General features: G+C 39.5%; 1 protein-coding gene across 2 annotated transcripts in view; it reads left to right on the top strand.

The window, feature by feature from the left end:
- The window catches only part of dnah7 (dynein, axonemal, heavy chain 7), an 82,838-nt gene that overhangs the window by 35,321 nt on the left and 26,826 nt on the right, over positions 1-20,691 (top strand). For both annotated transcript variants that reach the window (XM_044217753.1, XM_044217752.1), the window contains exons 30-45: positions 1-249; positions 1,395-1,544; positions 5,396-5,578; positions 7,051-7,227; positions 7,499-7,630; positions 10,047-10,268; positions 11,447-11,644; positions 14,486-14,641; positions 15,181-15,349; positions 16,580-16,706; positions 17,414-17,633; positions 17,856-18,482; positions 18,787-19,032; positions 19,363-19,592; positions 19,821-20,151; positions 20,269-20,615. In XM_044217753.1, the coding sequence (XP_044073688.1) occupies positions 1-249; positions 1,395-1,544; positions 5,396-5,578; positions 7,051-7,227; positions 7,499-7,630; positions 10,047-10,268; positions 11,447-11,644; positions 14,486-14,641; positions 15,181-15,349; positions 16,580-16,706; positions 17,414-17,633; positions 17,856-18,482; positions 18,787-19,032; positions 19,363-19,592; positions 19,821-20,151; positions 20,269-20,615 (3,764 nt within the window). The remainder of the gene's footprint in view (positions 250-1,394; positions 1,545-5,395; positions 5,579-7,050; positions 7,228-7,498; positions 7,631-10,046; positions 10,269-11,446; positions 11,645-14,485; positions 14,642-15,180; positions 15,350-16,579; positions 16,707-17,413; positions 17,634-17,855; positions 18,483-18,786; positions 19,033-19,362; positions 19,593-19,820; positions 20,152-20,268; positions 20,616-20,691) is intronic.

Below are 20,691 nucleotides of genomic sequence, written 5' to 3'. Positions count from 1 at the left end.
GGTATCACCTCTGACCTCTTCCCGGGGGTCAAGCTTCCAAAGCGAGACTACCGCACCCTGCTGGAGGCTATCGAGGAAAACTGCCAGCGCATGAACCTGCAAGTCACCGATTTCTTTGCTGAGAAAATCCTGCAAATCTATGAGATGATGATAGTGAGGCATGGTTTCATGCTGGTGGGTGAGCCCTTTGGAGGCAAGACCAGCGCCTATCGGGTGTTGGCAGCAGCCCTTCGTGACGTCTGTAAAAAGGTATGATGTCCTGTTTAAATCTAACCAGTAGGCTGTAGAGGACGGTGGATGCTGTGCTCCTTATCTGTTGACAATAAGAATTAAGAAGTAAAAGCTGGGTATGCTAACTGTGATGGTTGCAGAAATTAGGAAAGAATTGTGATTTAAGATAATGACAACAGAAGTGGAGAAAAGTGCCATGTTAGGCCACAAGTTGTATGTCAGCTTACTATATTTCATGATTCTTTACATGGCACTAAGTCTTAAATAATAGCTACTTTAAACTTTATTTTCTTGGTTACATTCCCATAGTTGTCCACCTTATTTGTTATGTTCCAGTCAGGTTATTTACCTGGTCAATTTGTAAGACATTTGGGGGAAAAGCCTTATTTTCAGATGGTTAACCAAGCATTTTAATTGTATTTTATTACAAATCTGGATGGGGTTTCCTGAGTCCTTGGGACATGAACTTGCTCAATCAGTAAAATATATAAACCTTCATGTCAAGTAAAAATATGTGTTGCACTCAATATCCAAGGCTTATCTGAGCTACATGTTTGTCCCAAGTAAACACATCCATCCAATTTGTCAGAGCTGTAGTCTTTGTTTAGTAGTTATCGATCTCACAGAGAAGAGCAGAACTGGCTTGTTGTATTTACATGGCTGAGAGGGCTGAGAGGCATCCCACCAAGGAGACAGATGAAGGCCTTCTGATGGAACACCCGGGAATGCCACATTTATCATCGTCATCCTTGTTGCTGCACATCCACTGATCATGTCCAACCCCCCTCCCCTTTTTCTCCTTGTTGGTTTTTTTCAGCAGCTTTTTTTTCTCATTGTTTTTAACTCAAAGTGACACCTTGTCTGAAAAGCCGTTTGTTGTAGTTTTTGCTTCTCTTCCTCAGTTAGCAGAAGTCCTGTCATACAGACAGTAATCTTCTAAGCAATTTATGAGTCTTGGCGGAGACAAGTTGGTCAAATGAGTGGCTTGTCATGCAAATTTTTGCTGTTTTTTTCAGTGTATTTATATGCTGTATACGTGTGTATGTACATACTGTATCTAATTTGAATTTGTCTGTGCATAACTTTTTTCTTGAGTTTATGATATCTCTGTGTGTATTCTATATGTATGTTGTGTGTTTGTATGTATGTGGTTGTTACACCAGGGTTTGATGGATGAGAACGAGGTACAGATCAGAGTTATCAATCCCAAATCCATCACCATGGGTGAGCTGTATGGCCAGTTTGACCCCATCTCTCACGAGTGGTCTGATGGCATCCTTGCTATCAGCTACAGAGTCTTTGCTTCCTCTCAGGTAAGATGGCTGCCCAGAGTACAGCCGTTTAAACAGTTTTAGGTTCAGACAAAAGCAAGCAAACAAACACACAATATTATCGAACTTGTGAAGCAGTGTGTTAATTCAGCGACATGCTCCTTCAAACCCTCATACAGATCAACATGTTCCCGCTTAGGAGATGTGCAGGTTTAGTCGCACACCACCTGTTCTTTTGCATACAGAGCACTTGAAATCCATAATCACACAATGTTCACCCATTTTGATGTGATATGTGGTGAACATATTATTTCATGCTGCATACACCCAGATATAGTGCCAATTTAGCAGAGGATCTGTGGGAGCTGTAACACCTCCCATTGTCTGCTGCGGCTTTCTATGTGCTTAATACTGTGTGTATTCACAAATAATAGCTTAAAATGTTGACTCCCACCGAATTCATCATTTTATCCCGAAATCCTGTTGGAGAGACTGTGGTAAAGTTGTTTAATCAAGGAAAACCATTTCTTCTTATTCAGGAATCCAAAAACAGAGACCACACTATGTAAAAGACCAAATGTCCTACTTCAACATTCTCTTTAGGTTTTAGTTCAATCATACTGAAGAGTCTACTATGTGAGTACCAACTAAGCAGAATCTTTAAAACTGCTGACAACATGCCATGTTATGTGTCCATTGTGTTATGTGTCAAAACAAGCTATATTTGTTTTTATAACAAAAAATATTCTTTACACTTATGGACACATTTTAATTATTACATTTTTTTTTGTAAATTTTGGCTTTTTGGACAAAAGAATGTCTATTGAAAATGTGGTTAAAATGATTTAACTGGTAATCAAGCACAAAGCACAAGTACTGTTGCTATCATTGCCTGTAATTTAAGATACCTTGCAGACAGTTTAGAACAGTGGTTAATGTACTGTTGATTTAACTTTGGAACTATGTTTGAGATGCCAGTTAAAGGTCCAGTGTGTAACATTTAGGAGGAGCTATTGGAGAAATGGAATATAATATTTATAAGTATGTTTTAATTAGTGTAAAATCACCTGAAAATATGAATCATTGTGTTTTCATTACCTTAGAATAGGCCGTTTTTATCTACATAGGGGGTGGGTCCCCTTCCACGGAGGCCACCATGTTGCACCACCATGTTTCTACAGTAGTCCAGAACGGACAAACCAATCACTGGCTCTAGATCGGGGTCGTTCGTGTTTTTTGCAAGTTTCGCGCAGTTTCACTGTAGATGCCACTAAATCCTACACGCTGGACCTTTTATTTATTAGTATTTTAACGGTCTTCTGCCAGTCAATCACAAACAAGTATTTTCTGTTGACTTGGTTATGAAACAATTTTAACATTCTTCTGAGTTTGTTATTGTGGAACTCAAGAGCTGAAAACCTTTTGATGTTTATGGGAGTGGCTCCCTCAGTTATGATGGAAGGTGGGAAATCCACATCATTTATCCTCATGGAGATGCCACACCTCCTGGTGAATGAGGAGACAAGCTAGAAAGGTGCCTTACTATTGGTATCCTCAGAGAGTGATGTCATTTCTCAAGGTCATTGATTGAGTCTGTGCCTGGGAAATTACTCTGTTTATACAGGCTGCCAAAAATACACTCAGAACTCCTCAGAGATCCCATATTTTGTTCATGTACGACACGGCCAAATACTGTGCAGTCACTATCAGGTAAAACAACACTATGATTTCATATGACTTTAAATCACTTTTCACATCTGTGCCTAATATGCTTTATGTTAGTTTAATTGAGCCTTTTTCATCCAAAAATATAATCTGTCAAACGACTCAAAAGAGACAAACTTTGCCTTTTATGAAAGAAGTAGGAGTGACGTAAACATTTTTTTAAAAGATGATATTTCTCTGAGGAACATGCAGTATAGTGTCTATCACACCTCCAGCTGCTGTTCAGGATCAGCAGGATCACAGTTGGTCGGGTTCCTTTTAGATATAAGCTTCTAGCATTTTAGCCCCCCCCATCTTCCTCAACATGAGAGTTATAGCACTTATTTTGACTCAAAAAGGCATCAGCATAATTTTCAGTGTGGGTTTGTTGGTGGGTTGGAATGTTGTCCGTGTGTTTTTGTTCCCAGATTTGAATTTGAAGCAACTTTGTGTCACAAGTTAAAATTAGCAAAAAGTATTTGAATTATATCTCTGTCTCAGTTACTTTGTGCTGTGCAGCTACATATCTACTGTGACTTTGCCTGGGAATGTCTGCTCAAAATAGATATTCAAACTACATTCTTCTGCTGCACTTCTTCCTATGGGTTCAAACATTAAATGTGACCAGAGGTGCAACATTCTCAAATGTTTTATGTCACAGGGAGCTGTGCAGCAAGAAGATGAGACTTAGATGCATTATCGTCTACTCAGTCTCAGTTTTACAAGTTTAGGATGGATCATTGTACAATAGGCATGACATTCCAGTTCAATTCACGCTAGTAGAAAGAGAGGCTGGGGTGACAGGGTAAACAAAAGAAACATTTTGCTGTCTTGTTAAATTTAGATCTTTAATAACTCTCATTCATGTGCACACACACACTAGACACACATGGGCAGACGATTTACAGATGGCAGTGAAGCAATGTCATAATGGAAAATCATTTGTTCACCCTATTCTCAGATTGTTTCCAAATGAACTTGTCATTTTAAAAATTGTCTCTGTATATAAAGTTGTCATCTTATAAATAGTTTTTTTGTCAATGAATAAGTGTGAGGAGTGGTTATGACAGCCGAGGCAGTACATACTGATGCAATGAAAATGGAAAACGAGAACAAGGCTTGTCTTAATTCAGTTTCAAAAAAGTCATTTTCCTCTCTGGGCAAAAGTCTTTCTTTGTTTTGCTCTTTTTTTCTGCATCGCATTTTACTAAACGAATTTTTTGTGCACTAATCTGGAGTCAGCAGCGGTGTAGTGAATTAAACTCTTTGCATACACAATGTAATTTTTTTTTCAGTGCCAATGCTCTCTGTCAGATCATTACATTGCAGCATACTCATTTCCCTCTCAAGCACCAGATGGCCCCAGCCCAGGCATTTCCATATTTCAACAAATCAATTTAAAGCACAGTCCTTGCCAGCCCATTTAACTGGAGATTTGACGCTTGTTGTCAACCTCCATTATGACAGTGTAGGTGTTAATTTCATTCATTTAGCAAACATTCTTTGCTTAGATTGTAAATACTTGAGTTCTTTCGTGACCTTGAAAGTATGCACAGGGATTTCTGTGGGAAAGAAATGAATACAGTATGTGCATATGATTAAAGGATACAGGCACTGTCTTTATAAACCAAGTGGTAGAATGCAAGTTCTTTTCGTGAGCTTCTTCTAAACTTTAAAGCTCCATGAATACTCAAGAACTTCTGCATATTTTAGCACTGCAGGGGCCAACCTTCTGGTAAATTTAGCTAGTCTTTTCCTTGAAGTAAAAAGCCTCCCCATGGTTTAAAGTCTATCTATCTATCTATCTATCTATCTATCTATCTATCTATCTATCTATCTATCTATCTATCTATCTATCTATCTATCTATCTATCTATCTATCTATCTATCTATCTATCTATCTATCTATCTATCTATTTGGCTGTCTGTCTGTCTGTCTGTGCCTCCTTACATTCATACATCCCTACTTCTATCTGTCAAGCTGCCTCAACATCAAGAATTACATCATTTTTACATGGCTCTACTTTAGCTATATTGGTTTGATATCATTATGTATTTATCTTTTGGTTAGTTACAATAAATAAAGAAGATAAACCAGCAGGTCACCAGTGTTGTCAATATCAGTGCTATAAATCACGCTGAAAATGTTCCTTCAAGGTGTGAGCAATCATGTTTCTTCCCTCTCTCAGAGCCCAGACAGAAAATGGCTTATCTTTGACGGCCCAGTGGATGCCGTGTGGATTGAGAATATGAACACAGTACTCGACGACAACAAGAAGCTGTGTCTGATGAGCGGTGAGATCATTCAGATGTCACCACAAATGAGCCTCATCTTTGAGCCCATGGACCTGGAGGTGGCATCGCCAGCCACAGTGAGAAGCACCTTTACTTGGATTACGGGTTTCATCTCAGTGTATCCTGCTTTTCCATTTTGTAGCAGTGATGGTTTCCAATTTCTGGATATAGCTGAGGATGGATCACTTACTGTTCTTATTTAAAAATATATATTTTTTGTACACAGATGGTAGTTTTCTTACATAACATTTTGTTTGAAATATAGCCCATCAATCCCTAACCCACATCATCTTATCATTCTTCCAATTACACAAAGGCTTTCACCCATGATGCCCTTTATGCCTGTCTTTATTACACACACTCTAGTATTCATCTCAGTGGACATATCTTGGTGCTGTCTGCTTTAATTTTCTGTTATTTACCCAAAAAGTGTAGAGTTTGTCAAAAAAGGAACAATTGTACAAAATATTTTTATTTATTACATCCTTGGGTCAGTATTTGCAGATCATCTTTAGTCTTTGCTTAATCTTTACTGAAGTATCAGATGGGTGTAATGAATGCTATTCAGCTCAGACAGTCACAAGGAAGAAGTACAAGGTTAGTGTACTTACTGTATTTTTGATTGACTACCCCCCACCCCACCCACCCTTTCCAAGGAAATATCCAGCAAAGACTCTTTCATAAGAATACATAGATGCCTTGAGAGAATCCCTTTGCATCTCCCTGGCTCTACTTTTTTATTAAACAGACTTCAATTTTTTGACTCTATAGCCTGGCAGCTGTTCCTTTCATCATGCTGAATGCAGAGGCATCAACATTTTTGTGATCACAGTGAACCCCACACACACACACACACACACACACACACTTTGTGCAGGGTCCCTTTTGTGCACTGTTGATCTCTATTTCTCAGTTTTTTCTTAATTTTTACTCTCTTTGTCTATGAAAGTTATTTTTCTCCCTTTATATACTATCTTAAAACCTTACTTGTCTTTGTACTTTTTCTCTCCTATCATATCTGCATGTCTCTTAGCTACTGCTCATTCATTATGTCTTCACCCATCTCTGCTCATCTTTCTTCTTTTCTTCTAACTCTACCTGCACTCTAAGCTATTCCTTGGGTGGGACGTGGAGCTATGGGATCTCATTAAAAAGCTTCTCTTATTCTTACTACTACTATTCTCTTAATATATTACAGATATTCATCAGACATGGTATCACATATGCAGCACTCACTCACAGCATTTACCAGTATAAATGATATGATGTAACTATTTAGATGAAGTCCATAAATGTTACGAAGTTCGGTCAGATTACGACCACAACACCACTATGCATGCAGTATAGTGCTCACCTGCACTACACTGCATTTCCACACCCAGTTTACAGCATTGTATCCAATAATTTGGTGGTAATTAACCTATTGTAATTCTGGGTACTAGTCAGATACTGCATTAAGAATAATATTCTTATGAATTGATTGTTCTTTATGAGTTAAGTACCACTGGTTTAGATGTGTGTTTTCAGATGTCATATATGTTTGTGGCAGGTGTCTCGCTGTGGTATGATCTACATGGAGCCTCATATGCTTGGCTGGCGGCCCCTTATGCTGTCCTGGCTGAATACCCTTCCCTCCACAGTCAGTGCAGCACACAAAGACCTCATCGCTGCCCTTTTTGACCGCATACTGCCAGCCTGCCTACAGCTCATTCGAAAGGCCACCAAGGTGCTGAACCATCCTCAGAAAATACAGATTATCTTCCAGCTGCAAGTTGTTTGCAAATTCATTTTTCACTCTGCAACTACATGAAGGATTTTGCTTCAGTTTCTCATGACAAAAATGCATAAATAATTGCATGTTTTAGAAGCAAAGTTTTAGAATAATTCCATTTTGTGTTATTTTAGTTTTACTTTTCAGTTTCTGAGCCCAGTAGTATATTCACACATCACTTCATTTCGAGTTTTAATGTTTGTTCTTTGTTTTTGCTTGATTTCAGGAGTTGTCCCCGACCTCTGATACCAATCTAGTCAAGTCCCTGATGAATCTGATGGACTGTATGATGGATGAGTTTCATGATGAAGCAAAGATGAAGAGCATGAATGAAAAAGATATTTGCTCCTGGTTGGAGGTTTGTGTACACACCCACTACTCCCACTGCTACTACTACTAATTATTATTATAGTATTATTGACAATAATAAGATATTAATTGAATATGTAAACAGCGTCATGTCTAATAAGCCACAATGGTCGTTTTGGCCTAGTTACTGTAGGCCCACAACCCTACAAGAAGGTTTCACTGTGCAACCCAGCAGTCCACCACATACAATATTCATTTCCCACTCTCACTAGTCTCAGCACAACCAAGCCTCTGTTTGAGTACTAAACGTCTACTTGCATGATGCAACCTACAGCTTTCTTGCCAAATTAGTAGATATAATAAAGTACATTGCAGTGTGTCCTCACAAACAAAACAAACATAGCTGTGCAGACAAAGTTGTCATGTCAAACAAAACAAACTGTGAATCTGAATAAACAGCCTTGTTATATGCTCAGAATACAAAGTGAGAATATTTCTTATAAAAAAATTGCAACTGGCACTGTCAAGTTGGTTTTTTTTGCCTTGCATTGATGTTTTAAGCCTGTGGTTTTGCTAGAGGAAGCAGAATTACATGGTGGGGGCAAAAAAAAAGGCTTATATAAAGAGAGAAACTGCACTAAATGGGTAAAATCCCTGGTTTGCTGGGCTGAACAGCAAGAGGGAACAGAGGCAGTCAGTGAAAGAAGACAGCTCTCTATCATGATATAGACTGACAGGAGCCAGTGGTGCCAGATACACTGCAAAACTACAGGGAACATTGGCCAAGCATGGCCCAAAGGGGCCTTATAACCCAACATGACAACATGCTGACAGACTAATAACACCAATTGTACCTAATATAGAAGTTCTAAAGGGTATACCAAGTTCTATTTTCCTGCTCTCCAGTTCCCAAATTGTGCAAATGCCTTATTCAGTCTAGCCAGAGCAAATGATGTTACAACTTTTATGAACTTTTCATATTGTTAGGTGAAAAATAATATTTAGCTGTAAAATGAAATTGAAGTACAAACATTTTAAGGGGAAAATTGGACACATTCCTTTCTATTATCGGAGTTATTTTTAGCTTAATTCAGACTGCTGTTACCTCTGCATTCTTTCATCAAAACAATGAGTTCACAGCTTAAGCTGTGAACCTTGACATTGGTCCTTAAAAGCACATCCAAAAAACTGTCTTTTACCAAACAGTAAAGTCAGATACAGTGTACACCAAAGAGCCTGCCTTTTCCCTTTTACATGTACTGTCCCAATCAAGTCTGCCTTCACACAGGCCCACAGAGATTGGAAAAGTTTAGCAGATGAGCCCTTTCTTCTGCCCCCTTTAGTTCCAATAGATTTTTTTGCCTCTGAATCCTGTCTTTTGAAAGCACAGCTATTATCCCCCTGTGGCATACTGCACTGATGAATGCCTTTCAACTCTCTCTCCCATGTTTCTCAGCCAGTCATTATTGAAGTGTTGAATTAATCAACCTTTTAACAGCAGGAGCTATCATGAGGCTGCTAAGCCTCATGATAGGCCATTTCCAATTCCTACAGTATTCCTGCTGTTTTCTCCAACAAAGACATCTCTCCTCTGTGGATTCTGGTGTTTGTCTCATAAAATAATTGGTACACTAGTTGAGGCATTTACGTGGTTGCTGTACATTTTAATCAATTCAGTAACTGCATTGTCTGCGCAATGGGAGTTTTTACTGCAAACCATGTCTCTGCACTGGGATTTTTGATGTTTGACTTTTGTTACAGTGTGATCTAGTAGTATCTATTTGCGTAGTCTGTTAGTTGTCAATGCTTACATTTTTCACTCTACCAAAACACCATGTTAAATTTAAATGTGTTCATTTTGTGGGCTATGGCCCACAAGTAAGTAATGGAAAATGTGATGAAACATAAGGAAATACAGAAAATGCAGCTGCAAAGTAAGAGATATTTTATGATACAATATAATAAAACAATAATTTTGCACCACAGGCAACAAGTTCCATCTTCACCCAGTAATTACTTTCTCCTTTAGCAACCTGAGTGAAGCTCATGTAGTTATCCAACAAGTATGATTTTGAAATACACTTTTAAGGGACTTGCACTTTATATAAGTGCTTTTATTTTATTTATAATTTAGTATACATTTACTTTAACACATTTCAGAGGGAAATGTTTTATACTCCATTGCTTTCATCTGACAATAGTGGCTAGTTGTTACTTTACAGTTTTTCTTGCAAGTATTTATTAAAGGCTCATAAATATGATGCAACAACCCAAAATTGTATGGAATAGCAAGCCATTGTACCATTTAGGCTACCTAAAATGAGTTATATACTTGTACTGCTACTTTAACCGTCAGAATTGAGGGACTTTTTCCACCAATGAACCAATTGACAAAGACTATATACACAAATTAATATGATTTTGTGGTGAAAAAGCAGTGACGGTTGTCCTTTCCATTTATACAGGGCATCTTTGTGTTCTGCCTGGTGTGGTCAGTGGGTGCCAGCTGTGATGATTCAGGCCGGGTCAAGTTTGATGCTGTGGTAAGGGAGGTACTGAATGGCCCTTTAAGCGAGGAGACCCAGGCCCGCCACGGCATTCTGGCCACTGTTGAGGCTCCACCTAAACAGCTTGCAGTGCCCCTGCCCACTGAGGGAATAGTCTACCAGTATCGCTTCATTAAAGAGGTAGGGCTGCTCTTGATAATTGGGCAGCTGAGAGCACTTTGCTGCATTTTTTTTTTTTTTTTACTTCACTGTGAAATTTGTGACATACTTCTTTATGAGCTACTTATAGAAAAAGCTGGAGGAATTTTTATTTGTAGTTTACATATTAGGAGTTAAGAATGGCACAAAAACCAAATATCTCTCTGTCACAGTAAAGAATCCACATGGTTATATTATACAGTACTTTTGTTTTCACCATCATTAACTGACAACAAACACATGAAAGAGCCCCCTCTACATTGTACACCAAGCACTCGTGGACTGGACCGAGTGATACACCACTATTACATTTTTCTTGTAAGGTGGTGGGGGAAGAGGGACGCTCATTTTTTGTCTTTGTGTGACCTTTATAAAGTGACATCACTCCACCTGCCTTGAATCTTCTGCCAGCATTATTTTATCATGGAGGATGGTGAACAAAGCAATGTTTTCACAGCAAAGAAAAAACATACAGTCTTCTTTTAAATATGTTTTGAAAAAGGTGTTGACAAAGAACTATTAAAATTTGTTCCCGTGAAAGTTTTAAGAGACAAAGAAATGTATGGCACAACTATGTGACATTTTTGTAGTTATTTTGCATTATATTTTAGTAATTATCAAGGCATACAAGATAGTTTTGGCTGTGATAATCGTGAGAGGAAATTGTCATATTGGCACCAGGTCAGGTCAGAGAACTGTTTAGCAGTTGACATTTTATCTTACATCTTGATCAGAGGAAAAGAGCTGGTATGGCTTTAACAAAGAATTCTGACTACACGAGACTACTATGGATTTGTCTTGATTACAAAAGGCTAAGGGATTGTCAATACCACATTTAGCTTCAGAGCCATTTACGTCATATACATCAATTATTGATATTTTTGTAGGCTATTGCTATATGAATCATTCTGAACACAAGGATAGGGTGACATACGATTAGAGACCTTTTATGTACAAACACCTGTATTGTTTATGTCTTACAATATAGACAAATCCATTGTGTGCTCCATTTTGTCATGTATTCTTACCTACAGTCAAAGGCTAGATATTGTTTGTCCAATGTTATATGGTCCCCTTGGCGTGTTTTGTTGAGTGGGAGCACAATGGCCTTTCATATCTCAAATGCAACTCTTTTTTATTTTTTTCCATTTACTTTTCAGGGCCCAGGTAGGTGGGAGCTGTGGACAGATGAGCTAAAGACTGCTCCCTCCATATGCAAAGACATGCAGTTCAATGAGATCATCGTGCCCACTGAGAACACGGTACGCTACATGGCACTGATGGAGCTCCTTGTCACCCACCAGAAGCCGACTATTTTCATTGGTCCCACTGGTACTGGCAAGAGTGTCTACATTACAGTGAGTCACCTGCTATGCATTATTTTATTAACGTAGCCTTTGGAAAGCACTATGGTATTTTGCATTTAGCAGAAGGAATGTAAGAATGATGCAGATGCACCATCACCAGCATGTGAAGTGACCAAACAGAAAAATTAATCTCTTGGCTGTTGCCTGGTGTATATTTTCAATTCATCTCAGGAGTTTAATATTGTCAGACGAGATTTACCAATACTTTGCCAAGTGGACAACATTCGTAGATGTAAAGATCTAATAAAGATCCACTTTTGAATGTCAAAATGATAGTATGTATGATAAATAGTATGAAAGGTACTCTGTGGAGTTTGTCTGTAATTAAATTTACGTTTACGTTCAGTGTTTCTCACCAAACTGTATTTTGTCTATCCTCGAGACCCAACAAACATGCATTTCCTTCTTCATTAAGCTGACTTTTTTTTTTAAACCTACATTGTTTACATGTATATTTGCTAGCTAGTAATGTTCTTCTTCCCAACGCTTGCTAGCACATTGATGTGTTTCTTGGCGTCTTTACCGTCACCAACTGTTGATCAGTGGAATAGCATGAAACCATCATTAGTAACAGTACCTACTGCATGCTCATGCATGTGAGTCCTTGTGCATGTGCACAAGATACAAACAAAACTCGAACCCATTGATTAATACATTGCCCCATTGTGCTACATGTGATCAAAAACGCCACAGGGTACCTATAATAAGCATGGGCTAAATTGGTCTGCTTTAATTTACTTTGTTTACACTGAAATTCAAGTTGTATACTGGCTTCTTTCTCTGGCTCACTAGTTTGAAAAATGGCCTTAAATGTATTTTGGCATTAAAGAAGTACCAAAAAAAGTAGTACATGGAATTGTCCATACCTTATGAAACCCTAATTTAATACATGCAAATTCAACATAGGCACATTGTTGAGCTGCATTCATCTACTACTGAATAAAATAGCACTTTCAGGCCAGTCTTTATTTTGATGAATAAAGAAAACTCTCAGGTCAGCCTGTGTTAATTTTACTTGAATATATGTTTTTGAATTGTGGTACCAGAAGCGGACAACAAACTGAATGGATTCAGTGTGGTGTCAGTTTGCCAGCTTATTTTCACTATTTAGTCTATTTTTTTTTAGCTCTGTTTGTCTCTATTTCTGTCTGTTGTCTGTTCTACAAGGGAACTGGGCATTGGACTTTAAGCAGTTTTTATTAGCAGAAATGTTGATGTCCTATGTTACCAATAACATCATTCTGTAGGATGAGTGAGCATTCATTTCTAAGACGTGTTGTCCCAGCCTCGGGACAAGAGTAAGGGCTCTGAACACACAAATCATTTGGAGGCAACACAGCTACAAACACCAGGTGTGAAACGGCCACCTTGAAGGAATACTGAGTATCTCTCAGCAGACGTTCAGCTATTTATAACAAGGACTAATCCCCCCTCCTTCCTTTGCTTCATTAGTTCATACATTAGTGTGCTCAAACTTGAGACTCTGGAGTGAATAGAGATCATCTCATTGGGGAGCCTGCCTTGTTCTCCACTTCCTGCATGTCTGCGTGGTGTTGTAGCTCTGCCCCATGCCGCAACCAGCAGACCGTGGCTGAATCCCAAATCTGGCAGAAGTCAAAAATGAAGCACCAGCACTCAGACCATAAGACACATGGTGCCGGCACTAGAACCATCAAGACTGCTGTACACAAGGCTCCTTCACCTGCCCCAGACTGCTCTTGAGTGAGACAGAGAGAAGCTGTGCCACTGGTTTATAATTTAGACAAGAGCATGATGATGATGATCCTCCTTGGCTGCATACTGTGATCATTCACATCACAAGTCCCCTTTAATTATGCAGGTCATTACTCACATGATTTCACAAACATGTGTGAGCACCGTCTGCATGCTTATACACATGTGCACAGGGGAAGCTGGATCATGTGCTCTGAACACACATGGTACATAATAAAAGTACCATGAAAATAGATCAAATCCTAATAAAAGACCACCCATGACCACATGCTCTGTTCTATGTTCTCTGTTCATAGAAACAGAGAAGGTCATTTGTCCAAAAGGGCATTTTATCACAATGGCCTTTCTTAAAAGCCTCTTTTAGCTTTTAAAATGCCCTTTTGTAAAACCCTCATGCAAAATCTGAAATTCAGTGATTTTACCCTTTTGACCTCCAGAACATTACTTTAAATCATGGTCTCAGAGGGCAACTAACTCCCTACTATATTTCAAAGTCATTTTCAGGGATTAACTGAGATCCAGTTTTTATCTAATGAAATACTCACTAAATGCCACATTTAATTAGATTATAAAGCTTATCACAGCCATTTGCCAGGATCAAATGGGAAATTATCACTTTATGTGTACTCTACCTGTACAGGCTGCCTTTTGCATGCTGATTCAGAATAGAGAGTAAAAATACTAAAAAAGGTTTTCAACCAAATTATCATTTTTGTTTTTTCAAGTGTGCAATTATCAACCAAGTTAGTAGCTTGATTAGATTTACCCGTTGTCCATGACATTCCTAGAGCTTCATAAGTCACTTTAGGTGTTCTGAATATCCCATAAAATACACACATACAGTACAAACATTGTTCTGTACAACAAGTGTACACTTTATTAGTAAACTCTTACCCAAACCATGTAATTATTCTCGTTTGCCATACAGCACTTATTTTCAAAGTGTCACTTTTCCTGGTAATATCTCTTAATATTTGTGCTGTATGTCGCAATTGTACATTACTGTGTTGTACATGTATAGATATAGCATACAATAAACTTCCATACTATGAGATTTGATGATAATCTGTGTTCATATTTCTAATATCTCTTGCCCAGGACTTCCTATTGAATCAGCTGCAGAAGGATGTGTACAGCCCATTATTTATCAACTTTTCAGCCCAGACTACAGCTGCTCAGACCCAAAACATTATTATGTCCAAGCTAGATAAGCGGCGCAAAGGAGTGTTCGGTCCTCCATTGGGGAAGAAAATGGTACAGCCTCTTTGTTATGTTCATATGATGTTTTATGTTGGTATGACTTGTTTGTTTTTTAGTTTGCACTCCTATCAGTAAAGTGAGTCACTAAATTGTTGGTAGTTGTAAAGATTTGTAGTCCTTTTATGTATTTACTTTTCACAGTTTTGCTTATTGAAATTTCCGGGGCATACATGGATCAATAGTTCAATTTCTAAGTTTCAATGCCCATTTCAGGTAACTGAACATAGGTAAATACCTCTATACTTGGAGAGATAGAAAGATAGTAATAGTGATAATACAACTTAAGTAAAAAAGACTTAATTAATTAATAGTAATAATAAATATATAAATAAAAAAGAAAAATAGAGATAAAAATTAATACATTAATAAAAATAAAAATTAAATAAACAAAAAATAGTGATACTGTAGTCCTTTTATAACAGGCACCATTTTATTTTGAGATTCGTCTGTAAAAAGTGTACAGCTGAACAACACCTTGTGGTATTATCAGTGTTGAATCTTATTCCAAGTATACTACTGTTATATCTTATCAGGTGGTATTTGTGGATGATGTGAACATGCCAGCCAGGGAGGTTTATGGTGCGCAGCCACCTGTGGAGCTGCTGCGCCAGTGGCTGGACCACTGGAACTGGTATGACATGAAGGAGTCCTCCATGATCCACCTGGTGGATATCCAGGTCATATGTGCTATGGGACCACCTGGTGAGTAGCAGCTGTAGCAGCCCTAAATTTCTTTAGAAGCACCATTGTTAGAGCAGTGATACTGTTTTAAAGCTCTAGATTGGTTGACAAAATGCAGGTTGTGGGTAAAATGAATACTTTTTCCCCCTCTGTCTCTTAACTACTGCTGAAGTGCTGTCGAGTCAATGTCACAAACCACTAGCTTCTGTTCTGTGGAGCTCCTTGCTGCCTTAAGGTCCTTACAAATAGCAGGTGTTTACCATTTCCACCTCCACTACTACTACCACCAGTGTAAACACCAAAGCATCCCTGTCCACTGAGGCAGCTGGCAGCGACAGCTGCAAGACAAAGAGGGTGGGTGCCACACTCAGGTGCCCACACAGCTACTGCTGACAGTTGTTTAGCCTTTCTAAGCTGCTGCCCAGTATGGTCGTTGGAACCACTGAACCTACACCAGGGAAAATAATGGAGGAGCCCATTTTTTACTGTAATTTGAATTATATTACCATACCAATTATATTAACATCCGTTGCCTGTCTGTGTTTATGATATTTGGTGGCTAAAATAAGATTTCAATATAAATGTGACAATGTAAACTTGTGTCTCAAATTGAGACCAGTGCTATGTTCTGTTGTCTCAGTCAAAACACAAACATCACTGAACTATAGAACTAGCAGTGACTGCTGTCTGTAAGCACTCCACAGAAAACATCCCTTCACTGGACTTTATTGACTCAGATTGCCTTGCAAGTCACAATGAGCATTACAAGTTCATTACACCCTGAGACATAAGTGGTTTCCCTGTCTCTGTGCGCTGTGTCACAGGGGGAATGTAGTGTTGGGCCAGAAAAATGTGTGCAAATACTGAGTGAGGTTACCTGTTAAATAGTATTACATCACTTAGAGCATGAGAGCAATATGTAGCATTTGTATGCATTCTCTGACAAATGCCATGGTTGTTAGGTCATCTTTTAATACATGTATGCACTTAAAAACTGAAATAATAATAATAATAATAATAATAATAATATAATGAAAAAAATGGAATTGAACAAAAAGAGCTTTACCGTCCACCAGTGTGGAAAATTGTCTTTAGACAATTTAAAATAGACACATACATATGAACATACTGAAGAAATAGTAACTGTGCACCATAAGAAAACTGGGTACAAAGTTAGAGTACCAGAAACACTCAGTTGAAGCACACCTATAGATTATAGTTTTTTCTTTTTTTGTCTTGCTTGTGTCTTAGGTGGAGGGCGGAACCCTGTCACGCCTCGGTACCTGCGCCACTTCAACATGATTACCATTAATGATTTTGATGAGAAGACCATGTATACAATCTTCTCCAGGATCACAGACTGGCATTTCACCATACGGTAACTACATAGCATGTGTAATTTGTAAGGTGCCTTTCCCCAAACTGACCTAGAGAGTGTGTGTATGTTTACGAATGTTCATAAGGAAACCTCTACATATAATCCAATGAGCTACTTTGGTGCACAGAAGTGGCTTCTTGTTCTTTTTGAGCTACATCCTTCGATTTCAGTGTTGGCATTTGACCCACCCAACTTTTTCAACTCCTGAGGTAGTATCCAGCCACTTTTAGCAACAGAATGAATTGTAAATTATTACGAACCAAAGATCATCAGGCAACTAAAACTGCAATGTTGTACATAAAGTTAGAGTTATTATATTGTTCTATACATCAGTTTCTATTTAAAAAATCAGGGGATTAAAGGTGTTCTTTCTCCGCCTCTCTTACTGCACTACTACAGTATTTACCTCAGAGACCACAAGTCCTAAAGCAATCAAATCTGTGGGATAGGTTTCAAATTTACACAACCACTCCTGCAAACAGACGTATCACTTGCATTTTAACAAGATAGCAATTTCACACTTTGGCAGTTTTTGGCTTTTTGGAAATACATTGTTAATGCTAATGATAAAAAAAATCCTTGATCATATATATTTTATTAATTTATTTCAAAAGTGTTTAATTAATACAACAAATAATTATGGATTCAATTTCCTAACTAAATTGTAGGAAATAATCTGAATGGGATCTGAACAATTTCATCAACAGGTTTTCTTTCCCCAAGCCATTTGCAGCTCTGACCTCTCAGATCGTTACAAGTACCATGTCCGTGTACCAAGAGGCCACCAAGAACCTGCTACCAACCCCCACAAAGTCCCATTACTTATTCAATCTGCGCGATGTCTCCCGAGTCATCCAGGGCATCTGCCTATCGCGGCCGGAGACTGCAGATGAACCATCTGTCATCAAACGGCTCTGGGTGCATGAGGTAATGTTGTACACAACAAACAGTGGAAAATACCTGACAGCTATGTAACTAAAGTAAACATGCAAATAAAATAGAAAATACAAAAAGTGGAAATACATATAGCTGCAGTCAAGCTAACCCCTGCATGTTAGACATAGTATTTCTTTGGAACTTCCTCTCTCTAGCTTTCTCTGTCTTTATCTGTCTCTCACACTCACTCTTTTTTGTCGTGTTGATCCTCAGGTCCTGAGGGTATACTATGATCGACTGGTTCATGACACAGATCGGTCCTGGCTTGTAAGCCATTTACAGTTGGTGTCTCAGAGTCACATGAAGGAAAACTTCCACCAGCTCTTCCAGCATCTGGACCAGGACCATGATGGAAAGGTCACTGAGGATGACCTGCGCAGCCTCATGTTCTGCGACTTTCATGACCCCAAGGGTGAGGACCGCAACTACCGCGAGGTGCACAACCTGGACCAGCTCCGACAGGTGGTGGAGTCACACCTGGAGGAGTTCAACAATATCAGCAAAGCGCCCATGAATCTGGTGCTCTTCCGTTTTGCCATTGAACACGTGTGCCGCATTTCCCGCATCCTCAAGCAGCCAAGTGGCCACGCCCTGCTGGTGGGTGTGGGCGGGAGCGGGCGTCAGTCTCTCACCCGGTTGGCTGCCTACATGGCAGAGGCAGAACTTTTCCAGGTGGAAATCTCCAAGACTTATGGAACCACCGAATGGCATGATGACCTGAAGCTTATCATGAGGAAGTCCACACAGGGTGAAGCTCATGGCGTTTTCCTCTTCACAGACACTCAAATCAAAATGGAGTCATTCCTGGAGGACATTGGCAATCTGCTCAACACTGGTGAGGTAAACTGGATGGGAGGGGACATAGATTGATGGATGAGTTGAGGTATAGATAACATGTACAAACTTATGGGAAGATTGATCAGTGAAGGAAGGGTTAGTAAGAATTAAGTACAGATGAAAAGAATGATGGCTGTGTGGATATATTGAGAGATGGATGAATGGTTGATAAATACATGGTTAGACAAATACATTAGATGTGAATAGATAGAATGGTGATACAGAGTGAAAAGGTGCATAGGTGTTCTATTTTACAAAGCCAGTACCCAAAACACAGACCATTCTGTTACCTTTTGGTTGATTCCAGGTGCCTAACCTGTTTGCAGTTGACGAGAAGCAGGAAATCTGTGAGCAAATGCGTGTGTTGGACCGGCAACGTGACCGTGACAAGCAGACGGATGGCGGCCCCTTGTCCCTTTTCAACATGTTTGTGGAGCGCTGTCGCACACAGCTGCATGTGGTGTTGGCCATGAGTCCCATCGGAGACGCCTTTAGGAACCGTTTGAGGCGTTTCCCTGCACTCATTAACTGCTGCACCATTAACTGGTTCCAGGTAAGTATGTATGTTGCATGAGTTCTGGTGGTCGCACTAAACGATGCCTCAGGTCGTTAGTCAAAAGATAGGGACAATATACTGTATAGAGCATGAATGTTAGTGTATCATCACAGGGGGTGAAGATGCCAATTGTAAGACAAAAATATGTTAAATAGTTTTTTTTTACTTCAGCCCTTAACATAATGTATGTTGGATCTCAGCCCAAATCTTAATTTGGGCTTCCTTTGGTGGTAACTGATGACATTACGAGAAAACCATGGCAGAGATTAAAATACACTCTATGTATGGCAGCACAGTGGCAGTACAGCATATTTCCTTCCTTATCAGACCTGGCCTGAGGATGCCCTGCAGGCAGTGGCCTGTCGCTTCTTGGAGGACATTGAGATGACAGATGAGTCCCGAGAAGGCTGCATCAACATGTGCAAGAGCTTCCACACCTCAACCATAGAACTATCAGTTCGCTTTTTGGCTGAGTTGCAGCGCCACAACTATGTCACCCCAACCTCATACCTGGAACTCATTTCCACCTTCAAGGCCCTGCTGAAGACAAAAAGAGCGTAAGATTTAAGATAAACTGTATGTGTACATTGTGATTTTAACTGTTAAGTGATGTTTTTATTACTTCAGATGTTACTTTAGATTAAAAAGATCACGTTTCTTGTAGCTATAAAGAACTTGAATTGGAAACAGGGCTAAAAAAGGCCTGATCAAGACATCCCAGCACAAAACCCAAATTCCAGTTTACATGTGCATAATTTGGACTTCTCTCTCCGTCCTTTGCCCAGTGAGGTAATGACGCTGAAATGTCGCTATGAAGTGGGCCTCGAGAAGCTAGAGTCAGCAGCAGACCAGGTGGCCACTATGCAAGTTGAGCTGGAGGCGCTACAGCCACAGCTGCGTGTGGCCAGCAAGAAGGTAGATGAGATGATGGTGGTGATTGAGCATGAATCTGTAGAGGTGGCTGAGACAGAGAAGGTGGTGAAAGTGGATGAGGCCGTCGCCAATGAACAAGCCATGGCTGCCAAGGCCATCAAGGATGAGTGTGATACTGACCTGGCTGTAGCCATGCCTATCCTGGAGTCTGCCCTGGCTGCGTTGAATACTCTCACCACTCAGGTAAAAGGAGGAATATGGTTTTTTTTCTTATGTAAGATAGTCCCCTTACATCTGGCTCAAAGGCCAGGTGTACTGGAATAGAATAGTGATGAGGGATTTGGTTCTTTTTATGTACAGGATATCACAGTGGTGAAGTCCATGAAAAGCCCTCCCCCAGCTGTCAAGCTGGTGATGGAGGCAATCTGCATTCTCAAAGGCATCAAGCCAGATCGTGTGCCTGACCCCTCAGGCTCCGGTAAAAAAGTGGAGGACTTTTGGGGCCCGGCCAAAAAGCTTCTGGGAGACATGAGGTTTCTCCAAAGCCTCCATGAGTATGACAAGGACAATATCCCACAAAATTACATCACCATCATCCGCAACAAGTACATTACCAACCCAGACTTTGTACCAGAGAAGATTCGAACTGCATCTACTGCAGCTGAAGGCATGTGTAAATGGGTTTGTGCTATGGACAAGTATGACAAGTAAGTAATGTTCTTCTACTTCTGTGTTCTCAGTTATGAAAATTGATGCATATTCACAAAGCTTGAGAGAGCTTAT

The sequence above is a fragment of the Siniperca chuatsi genome, linkage group LG12, assembly GCF_020085105.1.
Source record: "Siniperca chuatsi isolate FFG_IHB_CAS linkage group LG12, ASM2008510v1, whole genome shotgun sequence".
Taxonomy (NCBI): Eukaryota; Metazoa; Chordata; class Actinopteri; order Centrarchiformes; family Sinipercidae; genus Siniperca; species Siniperca chuatsi.
Note: the sequence above shows the minus strand (reverse complement) of the source record. Positions and strands in the feature narration are given on the sequence as shown.